Source organism: Panulirus ornatus, chromosome 2 (genome assembly GCF_036320965.1).
Source record: "Panulirus ornatus isolate Po-2019 chromosome 2, ASM3632096v1, whole genome shotgun sequence".
Lineage (NCBI taxonomy): Eukaryota > Metazoa > Arthropoda > Malacostraca > Decapoda > Palinuridae > Panulirus > Panulirus ornatus.
The window spans coordinates 31,594,489-31,608,495 of record NC_092225.1 but is presented as its reverse complement, the minus strand read 5'-3'; the positions used below and the strand labels follow the sequence as shown (position 1 = coordinate 31,608,495).

The following is a 14,007-nucleotide window of genomic DNA, read 5'->3' as shown; positions in this document are numbered from 1 at the left end:
AGAGTGAGTGCTCAAATTACAGAGGTATAAGTTTGTTGAGTATTCCTGGTAAATTATATGGGAGGGTATTGACTGAGAGGGTGAAGGCATGTACAGAGCATCAGATTGGGGAAGAGCAGTGTGGTTTCAGAAGTGGTAGAGGATGTGTGGATCAGGTGTTTGCTTTGAAGAATGTATGTGAGAAATACTTGAGTTGATAGAGATGCTCTGTGGAAGGTATTAAGAATATATGGTTTGGGAGGCAAGTTGTTAGAAGCAGTGAAAAGTTTTTATCGAGGATGTAAGGCATGTGTACGTGTAGGAAGAGAGGAAAGTGATTGGTTCTCAGTGAATGTAGGTTTGCGGCAGGGGTGTGTGATGTCTCCATGGTTGTTTAATTTGTTTATGGATGGGGTTGTTAGGGAGGTAAATGCAAGAGTTTTGGAAAGAGGGGCAAGTATGAAGTCTGTTGGGGATGAGAGAGCTTGGGAAGTGAGTCAGTTGTTGTTCGCTGATGATACAGCGCTGGTGGCTGATTCATGTGAGAAACTGCAGAAGCTGGTGACTGAGTTTGGTAAAGTGTGTGGAAGAAGAAAGTTAAGAGTAAATGTGAATAAGAGCAAGGTTATTAGGTACAGTAGGGTTGAGGGTCAAGTCAATTGGGAGGTGAGTTTGAATGGAGAAAAACTGGAGGAAGTGAAGTGTTTTAGATATCTGGGAGTGGATCTGGCAGCGGATGGAACCATGGAAGCGGAAGTGGATCATAGGGTGGGGGAGGGGGCGAAAATTCTGGGGGCCTTGAAGAATGTGTGGAAGTCGAGAACATTATCTCGGAAAGCAAAAATGGGTATGTTTGAAGGAATAGTGGTTCCAACAATGTTGTATGGTTGCGAAGCGTGGGCTATGGATAGAGTTGTGCGCAGGAGGATGGATGTGCTGGAAATGAGATGTTTGAGGACAATGTGTGGTGTGAGGTGGTTTGATCGAGTGAGTAACGTAAGGGTAAGAGAGATGTGTGGAAATAAAAAGAGCGTGGTTGAGAGAACAGAAGAGGGTGTTTTGAAGTGGTTTGGGCACATGGAGAGGATGAGTGAGGAAAGATTGACCAAGAGGATATATGTGTCGGAGGTGGAGGGAGCAAGGAGAAGAGGGAGACCAAATTGGAGGTGGAAAGATGGAGTGAAAAAGATTTTGTGTGATCAGGGCCTGAACATGCAGGAGGGTGAAAGGAGGGCAAGGAATAGAGTGAATTGGAGCGATGTGGTATACCGGGGTTGACGTGCTGTCAGTGGATTGAATTAAGGCATGTGAAGCGTCTGGGGTAAACCATGGAAAGCTGTGTAGGTATGTATATTTGCGTGTGTGGACGTATGTATATACATGTATATGGGGGGGTTGGGCCATTTCTTTCGTCTGTTTCCTTGCGCTACCTCGCAAACACGGGAGACAGCGACAAAGTATAAAAAAAAAAAAAAAAAATATATATATATATATATATATATATATATATATATATATATATATATATATATATTTCTTTCTTTTTTCTTTAATACTATCTGCCATTTCCCGCATTAGCGAGGTAGTGTTTAGAACAGAGGACTGGGCCTTTGAGAGAATATCCTCACGTGGCCCCCTTCTCTGTTAGCGAGGTAGCGCAAGGAAACAGACGAAAGAATGGCCCAACCCTCCCGCATACACATGTATGTACATACACGTCCACACACGCACATATACATACCTATACATCTCAACGTATACATATATATATACACATATACACATGTACATAATTCATACTGTCTGCCCTTATTCATTCCCGTTGCCACCCCACCACACATGACATGAAATGACAATCCCCTCCCCCTGCATGTGCGCAAGGTAGCACGAGGAAAAGACAACAAAGGCCACATTCATTCACACTCAGTCTCTAGCTGTCATGTATAATGCACTGAAAGCACAGCTCCCTTTCCACATCCAGGCCACACAAAACTTTTCATGGTTTACCCCAGACACTTCACATACCATGGTTCAATCCATTGACAGCAAGTCAACCTCGGTATACTAAATCATTCCAATCCACTCTACATGTATTCCTTGCATGCCTTTCACCCTCCTACATGTTCAGGCCCCGATCACTCAAAATCTTTTTCACTCCATCTTTTCACCTCCAATTTAGTCTCCTACTTCTTGTTCCCTCCACCTCCAACACATATATCCTCTTTGTCAATCTTTCCTCAGTCATTCTCTCCATGTGACCAAACCATTTCAAAACACCCTCTTCTGCTCTCTCTACCACACACATTTTATTATCACACATCTCTCTTACTCAATCAAACCACCTCACACCACATATTGTTTTTAAACATTTCACTTACAACATATCCACCTCCTCCACACTACCCTATCTATAGCCCATGCCTTGCAACCATATAACATTGTTGGAACCACTATTCCTTCAAACATACTCATTTTTGCTCTCCAAGATATACCCACACACAATTACCCCAGGACCAAATTCTATGAAAGAGTCCTGGTGTTACTTTGGACCTCTTTTTAAAGGCTGTTGCATTGACAGGGAAATGTAGACTCCTTTGGAGGAAGAAGTTATTTGATGAAACTACACCCAATGATATAGCTTCACCAGAGTTGACTTTTCACTTGTAGTGTACCCTCTTGCAGGTGGAGCTCAGTAACACCTTTTGTAACAATATATATATATATATATATATATATATATATATATATATATATAATATATATATGCAGGCACAACCTCAAAAGAACAAATTCATATAGTTATATTGTGAAAAAAGTCTTGACCATGTAATTATATGAAAATGTCTTTGACACTTCGTATTTTCCATTTTCTTGTGGTTTTTACCTACATCTTTTGCACACTTGCTACTAGTGTACTTTTTCATATATATATATATATATATATATATATATATATATATATATATATATATATATATATATATATATATAGGGTGTCTCAAAAAATGGATACTCACTTTGAATTTTATTAATACAATGTCAGTTAAACTCCATACAAGATGTATAATTCAAATGAAAGAGGGCAAATGTGTAATTATTTTGGGCTATTGCCTGTGTTCAAACATAGCCATTCTGGCCAGATACTGATGACAATGCAGTTCCATAGAGTTGCAAACAGTTTTAAGTAGTTCATTTAGGATTTGGAAGCATTTTCTTTCAATGGTTGCTTTTATTTTATCGATTGTTGTTGGTTTTGTGCAATAAACATTATCTTTTGGGTGTTCCCAATAAGAAAAAATCCATTAGTGTGAGGTCTGGTGAATGAGGTGGGGGGGTATTCAATGCTACCTCTTTGCCTGATCCACCTGTTTGGCAGATTCTCATCAAGATAACCCCGTACATCATGATGGTAGTGGGGTTGTACTCCATCTTGAATTATAAATCTTGGATGTAGTTTAATTGACATTGTATTAATAAAAATTCAGTGTGACAGAATTTTTTTGAGACACCCTGTATATATATATATATATATATATATATATATATATATATATATATATATATATGTTCGTACTTGATCATTGTTTCCTGCATTAGCGAGGTAGCACATATATATATATATATATATATATATATATATATATATATAGACTTATTCTCAAAAAGTTGTTTAACCTGTCCCTAAATAACAGCTAATGTTTTAAGTAACAATTGTTGCTCTGCTGAGCCTCAGCCAGTGAGCTTTGGATTTCACTGAAAATCTTATTACAATAACAGATATCATTAGTATGGAATAAAGGCAAGCAATCAAGGTTTATCCCTTGAGTGACCATTTTCAGGATCTAAAGCTCGACGAGGTGATGATAGTGCTCAACGTTCTCCAGCTGTGGGGCGAAGAGCTTGAAGGCGTTGAGGAGGGGAGAACCCAACTCATGCGGCTCATACTGGAGTCTCCTGATCTGTTTCCTCAATGCGTCCGAGTCTCCACGGAGGAGTGTCATTAACTGCAAATATTAGAAATGCTGGAGAATCTTCCATTATTCAGGATTAACAAAGAATCATGATCTTTCACATCATATGGAGATTTTTTGAACATTGGTTCAAATCATTAATCAAGGAGTAGCTCCACTCTTGTTGCTAGACGTTACAATTCACCAAAAAAAAATCTGAAAAACTGAGGGTAAAAGAATATTCTATTAATAGGGTGTACAACTAGTGTAACAGGCTAATGCTTGGCTGCTGGGAACTGGGAACCATGGGTATGCTGGGATAAACCTGCAGATATGGACTAACTATTGTGTGGCTGCTGCAAATATGTCTGATGGGAATTGCTGGCTACTGTTTTTGGCTGTTGTGAAAGCTGAGGTTCCAAGAATCCTACCTGTAATATTAGCTGCTAAAACAGGTAAAATGAAGGAACTGTAACACATTATTGGCTTACAAAATGAAAAGATGGAAGATGAATAATTATTAATGTGCTGAGATGCATTTACCTCAAGCATACATGAAGGTGATGCCAGCAAAATAAGCAAATTATACGAAGTACCTGTAAATATGTGGCATTTTTAATTATGTGACGTCATATCAACAAATAGGCAAACTCTGATGACATCATTTGGCCCTTGCAGGTCCATACCAATTCTACAGATGGTATATTCTTTTTACAAATTTTACCAGTGCAGTCCTAGTTTATCTGTGCTGTCCATAAAAATACTGTAGAGGAAAAGTTAGACTTTGTAAACAATAACTGGTTGTTTTCTCATTCCCACTGTCTTTCCGTCACTAATGATTCGTTTCTTTGACTACATTCACCATTCAGGTGGCAATCATAGGTGTAACTGGCTGTTGAATAATATCAGAGAGGACAAATTAAGGATAAGGTAAAAATTTTGCCCTCATTTCTGAAATGGCATTATTTCTTCTGTCAGAGTCAAATTCTACACTAACCTGATCTTGTCTGTCCACATCTGATCTACATGGGACCCACATTCAAACTCCAGTCTTCAAAGCAGACTCTGCTTTCTAAAGAAATAATATGAAGGAAGATTAAGGTCTCTTATGGAGGAAAATTCATCTTGTTAACCTTCTACCTGTTGTAGATGGTTCATTTTTTTCTAGTTACATTCATGCTGAAGCCCTAAGTGGACATTGAGAGAAATGAAGACTGTGTACAATATTTCTCCTTTAGGCATTCTTTCTGCAATTATCTATTTTGTACTGTATGTGGAGGGAGTTTTACACTCAAGGGGCCCCATCTCTTAAACATTCTCTACTATCATATAACTTTTTAAATTTATGTGTGCTGTCTGTAAAGAATGAGTGATTCCTCACGTTTGAGCACATTCATACTGCAGTTTCAGTTAGGTTTAACTATCAATAAAAACACTAAATATTTGTCTACAGTCCAAACCATACATTTCAAATATCATCAATCATACATTTTTGTAATTGTGATTTCTGAACAGGAGCTAAATGATGGCAAATTAGATTTTCAAAGATAAGCAATTGCGTATGATAGTTAATATCTGTGAACATACAATCATGATGCAGTCTCGACTGGCCATGACTGTCCACTGAATACTACAAAGAACAAAGTAATAGCAACAGGAAAAGTGATATTTTTGGCCTTCTTGTATTACAGCCCCAGCTGGTCTTGGCTGTTTACAGAGGTACATACCTATATTTGAAAGAAAGAAGTAAATGCCAACAGCTAAAAGTTTCTCTTTCCTTTCTATTACTGATGGTTTTGTGTGTTTACCATAACTGCATCGCAGTTGCAGTGATCCTTAGCTGTTAACTGAAGTACTAAGTATGAGTAAATTACCACTTACTTGGCAACATTCACACTGCAGTCCCTGTTATCAGTCTAACATACAATTCAAAGCAACACATAATCCTATAAATACTCATTCCTGTATCTTTTCTTCATTCTATTTTTTCATGCTGTATCCTTGTCTTGTGAGGTGTAGTATCCTCAATTTTCTTTAACTTACTAAATTTTGTAATGCAAACAGTTAGCAACTATATTACAAGCAATACAAAAATGTAAAAATTGCATTTATTTCTAATGCTGCAGGTAAATCCTTGACCCTTAAGTTGTGCTTAGATACATGGGGACTGAATGTGTAAATTGGCACATTTACTGTTAGTATAGTTATACCTCATATCGTATATCAAATCTCGTAAAAGACAAAAATTTAAGTGAATAAGGAATGCTGGCATGTAATATCACCTTGAGTGCATAGATAAATCAGTTTGATACAGACCACAGGTGATCCAGCAGCAAATTTTTTTTTTCTTAACCATAAAATTTTGGGTGACCAATAATCTCCAGCAATGCTGGCTATAACATCAACAGATACAATAACTATCAACAAACAAAATACTAGTCCATATCCCAAAACATACTTTTTAAATATTATCAGTCATACTCTTTAAAATGAGCTAATTTCAGATACCAAAAGTTATCAGAAAAATATGTAGATATTACTACGTTTTCAAAAATAAACTATTCCTTTATTTCAAGCAGAACTGTATGATTATCTGAGAGAGCACTTGCTTAGTGTGTGTGTGAGTGGGTGGATGGGAGGGATGTACAACACCATTTTATTTCCTAAAATGAGATGCATCCATGAGAATTCACTTCCTTTTACCATCAAAAATCCTAAGAGGCCAGCAGATGCATATTTACAGGCCTTAACTGCTATACAGCAATCTGCCTAGGCCTTTGATGTCATGGCATGATCCACTGACTGGCTGTTGATATTATTACCTCAGGCCTATTACTCTCCAGAATCTTAAAATAATTTTTCAGAACGGAAAGCAGGGAAAAGAAGAAATGAGAAAAACTGAAAATGGAAACTAATAAGGCTTTGAATATTGTAGAAAATGGCTTTTTACCCTATAAAACCTACATTTATTGAACATCAAAGACTACCTAGCTAATCTCAACCAACAAGAGATTCCTTAGAATAACCAAGGTAAAGCAGCTGTCTTTACATCATGGGCTCTAATGGGCAGCCATGGGAGTGAAAATAACTTCCTGGTCTAACTGGAAATATATCTTACTGATAAAGACTGAAAGGATTCTTGAAGATTTTTTTTTTTACCAAGAAAATCTTTGGTAGTGCTAAGTTGATAAAATATTTTAACATTTTCCAAGCCCATGAAAACAGACTTGCAGCTACATTTAACAGTCATTTTCAGTAAAATACTTTGGGTTAGGATTAATCTTATCCATGAAAGATTATCTTCAACTACTACTAATTCTTCCTCATCCCAAAGCTACCAAAGACAGTTTTCATGAGACAACACTGCAGAGCTATACTGCTTGTAAAGCTAATACATTAAAGATTCAGGACCTTGAAAGTTTTCATGAGACAACACTGCAGAGCTATACTGCCTGTAAAACAAATACATTAAACTCTAAGGAAGCTAAAGGATTCCTTAAAAGAAAAAAGGTCTGCAAAAGGTGTGAAAAAATTCATTTACAACAACCACAGACTCCCATACAGCACTCTTAAATACAGTAAGACTGTTGACTTCATTTATACAATGAAAATCATAAAAAAAAATCAGCTACAACAGATTCTTTAAAATCTTTAAGAATGGTCTGAAAAGATCAACAAACTGCCTGATGTTATCTCAGTACTGTCTCTGTTCATTTTTCTCTGGCATTGGGGCTATAGTGTCTTCCCTTCTGAAAACATTTTTGAGCTTGCTATTCATCCCTTCATAAATCCTTACATAATCCTGTACAAAATTTACCTCTGAATCTCTTAGCATGATCAGTTGCACTTTAAGTATCAACTGACTCAACAGATTTATGGAATAGTTTTGGATTTTCTTGTATGTTCATCTTTTCTTGTTTTGCTATACTCATTCCGTACTCTCATACCTTGTCAGTGCTAGCTTGGTAGAGTGCCATCTATATCATCACCACAGCATCTCCCAAAGTTCATTTGCTTTATGACATCTTTTGTTGTACCATTCCTTCCTCTTCTGTACCATTCACTCTGTGCTTGAGGTTTCCATGCCTCTACTCTCTTACTCTAAAATTCACAGAACCTTTCAATACAACACCCTGGATCCTAGTTACTGCATTTCAATAACCAATCCACGTTACCAAAGATATAATTATGTAGCTTCTACAATTATATCTGCTGTTTCCTATCACACCTCTGGTCTTTAAATGGCCTCTTTCACCACATATTTAAAATTGTGCATTACATGATCACTTCTAACCAGTGTATCATATATAATGTTCTTAATATCCATGCTGGTATGAGTTAAGATATGGTCTAATAATGATGGTGTATCAGCCCTTCTCATCTTGGTGTCCTCTGTGACACACTAGCGCTGGAAATTTCCCTGTGTATACTAAAGTCTTTTGTCTGCATGGCTTTCTATAGCCATGAGAATGCATCTCCTGGTCTGTCTCTTTATAAATGAAATCCCCCATTATCAGCAATTTCCCATGTCTAAGAAGTGAGAGAGAGAGAGATCAGTTTTAGGGAAAGGAGGTAATGTGTAACTAACTTCTTAGAGTGAGCTCAGGCCTGGACAAAAGAGAAGGTAGAGTGGACTGCCAGTATCAGAACAGCCAGAAGGCATTTGATACTGTACCACATAGGAGACTGGGTATGAAGCAGAATCACTAAATAAGAATAAGGAACCTGATTCACGGCATAGATTATCTCAGTGGGATGGAACAAAGGACACATGTCAGAAGAACCATTTCCAAGTGGATTGAGATGATGAGTGGAGTGCCACAGGATATGTCCTGGCTACAGGTATGTTCTGAGACCAGTACTTTTCTTGATCTACTTTAATGACTTGCCTGAAGGTATAGAATCCTATCTAAACATGTTTGCAGGTGATGCAAAAGTCACGAGGAATGTGAAAAGCTAAGAGGACTGTATCAGCTTATAAAGGAGATCTAAATTGTCTCTAAAGGTGGTCAGAAACGTGGTTGATGAAATTCAACCCTAGCAAATGCAAAAAAAACAAGCATGGGACAAAGAGAAAGATGTCCTCAATATGATTATTATCTAGTAGGATGTAACCTTCGAGATTCTGTGCGAGAGACATCATCCCTAACCTGTAACCCAAGTCCCATATTAGAATAGCTAAGGAGACAAACTGTCTGCTGGTAAATATCAAATTAGCTTTCAAGTATATGGATAAAGTAATATTTAGCAAGCTATTCATATCCTACATGAGGCCAAAACTAGACTATGCTTTTCAGGCTTAGTCATGACACTTAAAATAGCACAAAGAGCTCACAGAGAAGGTCCAGATGAGAGCAACAAAGATGGTACCAGAATTAAAAGAGCTAAGATACAGGGAAAAGCTGAAGCCTTTAAACTGCTCATCTTGGAAGAGGGAGAGTTAGGGGTGACCTGATCACAACCTTTAAGTTTTTGAGAGACTGATGTAGTGGACAGTGGAAAATACTTGGACACACAGGAATAAAAGAACCAGTGAACATAACATGAAATTTAGTAAGAAAGTACAGTATAAGACAGGTGGATGATTGGAACAGAGTGACTTAATGCAAAAAGCATACACAGAGTCAAGAGGTTGTATGATAGTAGAAAGTGTTCAACAGATGGGGTCCCATTAACATAAAAATCCCTACCTATACAGTACAAATAGGTAATTACATGCAACAACCTCCTACAACAGGGTTGTTTCACTCACTCTGTAGCTTTGAGAAACTGAAACTGTCAAACTGATAATCATCATCTTGGGGATCTTTACCAAAGAAAAATATATAAATTCAGTTTAATATTCCATACTAAGATCAAGACACTGACCCCCTACCATCTCAATAAAAAATTTAACAAAAGTAAGCTGGTAAGAGGATACCGGCTTCCTTAGCAAAACAGATGCATTAAACGACTCACTCCTTACAACTGGATATATTCAAAAGAAGGTGGCCTCCAGTGTCATCTCAGACACTGGGATCTATATAGGGTGTCTGCCCAAATGATACAAATTTTGTGAAGGAAAGATACTTGAATAAACTGCTTCTTTGATACTTTAACTAGCAAGAATATGATAGTCTCAAAAAAAGGGAAAGGATGGCAAGAACCTTGTTCACCAAGCACTGCATAGCTGTGGTGTGCCCACCAAGAACTGAACCTCCTGACCTGACTTGAAACTGTTCAGAAAGAGGAATGTCCAAGGAACCATCAAGTCTTTCCAACTGTTAACAACTCTGAGCCATTGTTCATACTTCTACTTTTACATATCCCTCTAAAGAATGGTAACTCTAACCAAAATCACATCTCTAACCATAAAGTCTCCCATTGATATGTTAACAACTATGAGCCATCGTCCATCTGGAGAATGGTAACTTCAACCTAAGTGAGATTTCTAACCATACCATCAGTTGCTTTGAAAGGTGACTATAAGAAATGGGACTCTTCAGGTTTTCTATGTTGGCTTAAAATTCCAGAGCTTCACAAAACTCATGGGAAATCTCTTCATACATCTTATTCTTTTACTAAAATGAACCTCTTCATCCATAATGCCACTTTATTTAGATATTCACAAAAATATCAAAAAATGAGTGGTGAAGATGAAGCAGCATCAAAACACAGAAACTTATTGTTCAATATTTACTAGGTAAATAATATGTAAATTTGTATGTCTTATACATTTTGTCTTCTTGATTCTCTTCAGTAGACTGTTACCTTCCCATGAAAAAAAATTATTTAGATATTCACAAAAACAATGGGAAAAATTAGTTTGTAGGGGTGGATCAGACAGTAACCTCAGAGTTGCCAATGAGTGCAGGAATGCTAGCACCTGGTGCACACAGACAAGCCTACCCAACCCTCTCCCTTCTGGTCAAAACCACATGGGTTTGATCCTTGGCATGGCAACTGGCCTAAACCAAACCCAGACATTCATCCTTCTCTTGGGGCTGGCTGATATATGGGTATCTGCTATTGCTGGTGTGTCTGTGTGTGTATACATTGGAATAAAGACATAATACCTATATACAAGGTTAACAGACAGGGCATTATTAATGTAAAAATCTCTCACCAAAACACACAACTAGTAATCACAGTGTTGTTTTCACGGTTGTCTTCATATTATTTCTTCTACCTTAAATATTGATGGGATGACTGTCATTCTGCTTTCATTCCTTCGTAACCAAATGCAAGAACAACTTTATTACATCTCCATAGATACTGTACATGCATCAGCAGAAATTGGCAAATATAGCAACAGTGACATGAACTATGCACTTCACTCCTCCATTGAGTTTGCAGGGTAAGTGAAAATTATTATTTTATGGAAGACTTTGGCAACTATAGATGCCTCCTCCTTAATGCAACTCAAATATTGCCTTGAAATTGTGGTGAGAAATCTTGGTGAAGTTCTTTGATTGTGGATGTGGATCACAGGGCAAAGATCATATGTGAATCTTAAAAGCTTAAATATCATTCAAACCATATGCTATGAGAGCTTGATTAACTTGTTTCATGTACTGTATATTTCACACATATGAGTTAGATATGGAAAAATTTGCTCATGAACATAACCTTCTCACATAATGGGTTTTGATTGCTAGATTTACAGCACCCCAACTTGAAGCAAGGTTTCATGGAATATGATCCCATCATAAATTGGGGCCCCTGGTGGTCGTTAGCTGAATAACCAAAATAAAGTCTAGGGGTACCATCTTGTCTTTGGGTACATTAGTTTTTCTTGGTATAACTGAGTACTGGTACTTACAAACTGTCATGGAAAATACACAAATGAATATCTAAAATACTATTTAACAAATGTGGAGCTCAGAAGCTAAAGTAGAAATACTGCAAACCAACATTATGCAACTGTCAGCAGGACCTCAAAATGCCAGTGAGCGACTAGAAATTAATGGATGAGAATGATGGTTTTGTGCCATTTCACCTTCACACCATGCTGTCACAGTCTAAGTTGCTGTATTGTTGTTGAGTCCAATAAATGGGAATCTGCCAACCACATACATTTTATGGTGACCAAATGGGAGGAATCATCATGGATACACCTCACTTTAGGGGAAGAACATAGTTTTAACCACCACCAAGTAAGTGGTCATAGGGCTTTATCTTTTGATGAAAAAAATGCTATCATCAAGGAAAGTTAGTGGAAAGACCAGTTAGTAAGCACATGATGTATACAGTATTAACAGATATTGCTAATTACATGGGGTGTAGTCTGCAACAAATAAACCAATTATATACATTATAATATGTAATTAGTTACATTGCTTAATGAGGAAACCAAAACAACAGAAGAATGACTTTAAGCAGATGATATGCAGATGAAACAAAGATCAGCATTTCAAAGGGAAGGGTGAGGATTACATTTTATATGTAATATGCCTGATGATATTCATATACACTTAACATCCTGAAATTATTCAACTTAAGAATAAAAAAGATTGATATTAATGTATTATCATCAACACCATGGCCTGCAGTCACACACTGCTCTATATATAAGAATATATATGTTAAGAAGGGCTCATCAGAATTAGTAAAGGAGAGATACTGAAAGAGAGGGCAAGCTCAGTATCATTAACATACTGAAATAAGAATGTCATTAAATCAATTCATTTTGATAACGTTAATGGACTTTTTTGCTGCAAAAGAGATATAACCACAAATGCTATTATAAACTGCTTACACTGATGATTCACACAATAACTGTGTGAAGTCAGTGCCATGTGTGTAACTCTCTAAACAAACATGAGAACTGCACTGTGTGTGAAACTTATTACACAGTATGCAAAAACATCTGGGTAACAAAACATTAACAAAGCAGTATGACAAAATTAATCAATAAAGAAATAAATATGTGGACAGGATAATACTGAAAACATCAACTACTTGTCTAAAAACTACAACAGCTGAAAATACTATACATACCAGTATTTAACTGCAAAAACTATCAACTTGTACTGTATATGTGTACTTATAATGTACATACCAATACTATGCACACAAATAACCATCAAATTAACATAAAAATGTTTTATACAATAAGAGACACATATACATACAAAAGAATCTACAAACTTGGAAATACTAGCAGAAACTTACCAGGGAACTCGAACTCACATCACTTTCATTTTGCAATTCTGATGACTGGTCTACTTCACTCAAAATCCATTTCCTATGTTTTCCTATAAACTTTTCAATATTTTCAGTTTTGCTAATTGTTATCAGACAAACTCAAAAGGACGTATATATGTGTAAGAACAGATAAAATCAGGAAAAGCACACAGGGTAAATAATGCTTTTATTCTGAAAATGTTTTCCAAGAGTAAGAATAATTCATAGTATATGGTAATCAAAATAACAGGTGGAACAAGTCTCAATCAGTCAGTCTTATCATGGTATTGTGCATGATTTCTTTATTATATATGCTATGTCTTATAATGATGGTACCCTACTCTAATTTCAATTATACTGATAGGTTTGTGGCTCTCTTGGATGTGGAAAAAACTAATGCAAATATGATCAAATGTACACTGCATTTTGTTCACAAAGACCATGGTATCAAGTTATAAAAGAGAATAATCACATTCAGAAGGATTAGGAGAAACTTATGAAATGACCACTAAGTTATTCTAATGATGAAATAGGGGACTAATGGTAGAGAAAGTGACAAAAAAGAAAATGTGGTACATGAATAGGGACAATTCATGGTGTCCCTGAGGGTTCTGTCTTGTCACCTACTGTCTTTCCTCTCTTCAAATAAGATCTTCTCTATCTAACTATTCTTACTTATCTGTGTTATCCTAAGACATCTATTATGGGCTCCTCCTGATTTAAGGCCACATTATAATCAGCAGTAGGGAAATAATGGACTCCTTTGGAGTGAGAAAGATTGTACTCCCTTGAATCCAGTGATGATGATACATCCTTGCAGAAGACAAGTTTCCACTTGTAATGTAACCTCAAACAGGCAAAGTATGGTAAGACCTCTCTTCAATTCTTAACCTGATACGCTGTTATGCTGATG

The 14,007-nt window shown here is 36.7% G+C and overlaps 1 protein-coding gene across 3 annotated transcripts in view; it reads right to left on the bottom strand.

The window, feature by feature from the left end:
- Positions 1 to 759: 759 nt before the first annotated feature.
- Positions 760 to 14,007, bottom strand: part of LOC139755838 (popeye domain-containing protein 3-like) — a 340,156-nt gene continuing 326,908 nt past the window's right edge. For 2 of the 3 annotated variants that reach the window (XM_071674451.1, XM_071674458.1), the window contains one exon: positions 3,848 to 3,983. In XM_071674451.1, coding sequence (XP_071530552.1) covers positions 3,980 to 3,983 — 4 coding nt within the window. In that variant the 3' untranslated portion in view covers positions 3,848 to 3,979. Of the gene's footprint in view, positions 3,984 to 14,007 lie in introns of all 3 variants that reach the window. The other variant, XM_071674468.1, reaches the window with a different exon arrangement.